The sequence below is a fragment of the Vombatus ursinus genome, unplaced genomic scaffold, assembly GCF_900497805.2.
Source record: "Vombatus ursinus unplaced genomic scaffold, bare-nosed wombat genome assembly UNPS02014906.1, whole genome shotgun sequence".
Lineage (NCBI taxonomy): Eukaryota > Metazoa > Chordata > Mammalia > Diprotodontia > Vombatidae > Vombatus > Vombatus ursinus.
The window spans coordinates 507,631-510,032 of NW_020954684.1; the positions used below are offsets into that span (position 1 = coordinate 507,631).

Genomic DNA, 2,402 nt, shown 5'->3' on the forward strand with positions numbered 1-2,402 from the left:
ACCCTTGTTTTACGTTTTGTGAAAGAAGTGTTTTCCTTAAGAAAGGTGGAAGAATATAGGTTGTTTATCGGTCCGCCGGGCTCGTGGGTAGGAGCTGTGTGTTTTTTTTGCTTCCGCCCTTCAAGCCCGGTAGCTGGTATCAAACTGAGGTATTTCCGGTTTGGGGAAGTACTTTTGTTTCTGATGCTGGTGACCGGGGTTCTCGGAAGCTGTATTTACGCTGCGTCTTTGCTGACAGTTCTATGGCGTCCGGTCCCGCGCAACCCGGGGCCTTGAGCGCTGAGCAGGCTAAGGGTGAGAGGAGTTATCTGTTGAGGTTACTGGCAGAAGAAAGAGCGGAAAAAGCAAACGTAGGGAGAATGAAGTGGGGGAAGGCATTGCCAGCTCCGGGAAGAGGGACCTGGGAGGGTGTGGGTTGAGATTAGCTCCCCGAGCTCATGGAGGCTCTTTAGCTTTGAAGGTGAGGGTGGGGAAGGCTGGCTGGGTGGGTTTACCTCCTATTTCTACCGCATTCTCACTGTTTTTGCTACTTTCTGCCCTTCTCGGCTCCTGCGCACCCTTATCCTCTTCGCGCGCCTGCACCTCTATGCATCTGGGCTTGGGCAGTGGTCCTGGCTGAGGTCATCCAGGCGTTCGCGGCCCCGGAAAACGCGGTGCGCATGGAAGAGGCTCGGGACAATGCTTGCAACGACATGGGCAAGATGCTGCAATTCGTGCTTCCCGTGGCTACGCAGATACAGCAGGAAGTCCTGAAAGCCTACGGCTTCAGCTGTGATGGGGAAGGTGGGGCTGCCCAGGCCTGGCCACCCCGAACGCGGGAGGGTTGGGATTGGGGTGCGGTACGGGGGCGAGGGAGGGCCTGGTCGGGTCTATCACTGGGAAATTGAATTAATTAGTTTTACTAGACTGATGATTTTATCTGTGCGGGGGAGCTCCGTATTCGGTGCCTGAGGGCAGTAAAAACCTATGAAATAACCCACGCAGTGGTCAGTCGACACCAGGACACGAAACCCAGGTCTTTCTGACTCCGAGGCCTGTGTGTACGATCGCCTCTCATTTATTTATTTATTTATTGAAAATTCAGTCATAAAGGGCATTATTTTTATTCATCCAACTCTTAAACGAAAGCCATTTTTAAAACAATAAGTACACCTTACTTAAATAACGGCTTCTAAAAAGGAGAAGAAAAATACGTTTTCAAGATAATAGTGTGTGCCCTGACACACCTGGCAGCAGGCAAGTTAATGGTGGAATGTGGGATGGAGGGCTGGGAGCCGAGGGCTTTCTTGAAGCTGTTGTCCCCTCTTCGGACACGCGGTGGCAGCCAGGATTTGGCCATACATTTTACTTTCGCCTCCACCTCCCGATTGCTGCTTGGGTATGTACTGTCTAAGGGTGTCTTCATGCAGCAGGATGGGTTCGGCCAATCTAGATCTCGACCCCAAGAGATTAGGGGATGAGATGTGCAAAGACAAACTGAGCATAATTCACCTCCAAGTAACTTGGTTGATAACAGGTGGAATACTGTGCGTGTGTGTGTGTTTACATATAAAACACTGCTTCATTCATACTTCTCTGTCCCCATCCCCCTCCCAGTATACACATCCATCCTAGTTTATTTTTTTCCTCTAAGGGAAAATCAGTAACCTCCCTCCTTTCCACAAGATTTTGGGCGTCCCTTCACTTCTGGGTTGTGCAAGATATGGAACAGGAAGTGATTTAGTCTAATCTCCACCCCATTGGAGGTGGAGAAGGGATAATGAAAGCTTGTAATGCATTGTGGGGTATGACCCTGCTAGCTTCTACTCTTTATAGTTTTTCCTTGCTTTGGAGACATTTAGGTGGCTGGGGATGGTTTTACTTTTCCAGATAGCTGCCTCCAATCAATAGTAGAAGCCACTGTGGGGATAGTAATTATGGGATCGACTTCTCTCACTTATTCTTTTAGGTGTCCTGAAGTTTGCCAGACTGGTGAAATCCTATGAGGCTCAAGATCCTGAGATTGCCAGCTTGTCTGGAAAGTTGAAGGCCCTGTTTCTGCCACCCATGACTCTGCCCCCCCATGGGCCTGGATTAGGGGGCAGTGTGGCAGCCTCCTGAGGGAGTATCTATGCCATCATGACTCTTGTGGAAGGGAGATGTACCTATCATCCCGGAACTCTTGTACCACTGGTTGTCCCTGGAGGATAATAAATTTGCAGATGCTTGGCCTTATTGTCTCCCCAGTTGTTACTCTGGACCTTGAATGATTTCTGCATTCAAACAAAAAGCTCACTGAGTCTTTGGAAATGATTAGGTTTTCTCCCCAACTCCCCCATACATATATCCAATTCAATTCAGTAAACATTTATGAAGTGCTTACCTCAAGCCGGGCACTGTGCTAAGCACTGGAAATACAAAAA

General features: G+C 49.1%; 1 protein-coding gene across 1 annotated transcript; it reads left to right on the plus strand.

The window, feature by feature from the left end:
- The first annotated feature begins 37 nt into the window (after window positions 1-37).
- Window positions 38-2,210, plus strand: CUNH12orf57 (chromosome unknown C12orf57 homolog). Its single transcript, XM_027843290.1, has 3 exons — window positions 38-294; window positions 607-783; window positions 1,949-2,210. Exons 1-3 carry the CDS (start codon window positions 243-245, stop codon window positions 2,098-2,100), a joined length of 381 nt encoding a protein of 126 aa, XP_027699091.1. The 5' UTR covers window positions 38-242; the 3' UTR covers window positions 2,101-2,210.
- The last annotated feature ends 192 nt before the right edge of the window (window positions 2,211-2,402 follow it).

Excerpts from the sequence above, each read along its gene's own strand:
- CUNH12orf57 (XM_027843290.1), top strand. The coding sequence starts at position 243 with ATGGCGTCCGGTCCCGCGCAACCCGGGGCCTTGAGCGCTGAGCAGGCT. Across the intron at positions 295-606 it reads GAGCGCTGAGCAGGCTAAGG|TGGTCCTGGCTGAGGTCATC; the intron begins GTGAGAGGAGTT and ends GGGCTTGGGCAG. Across the intron at positions 784-1,948 it reads CTTCAGCTGTGATGGGGAAG|GTGTCCTGAAGTTTGCCAGA; the intron begins GTGGGGCTGCCC and ends TTATTCTTTTAG.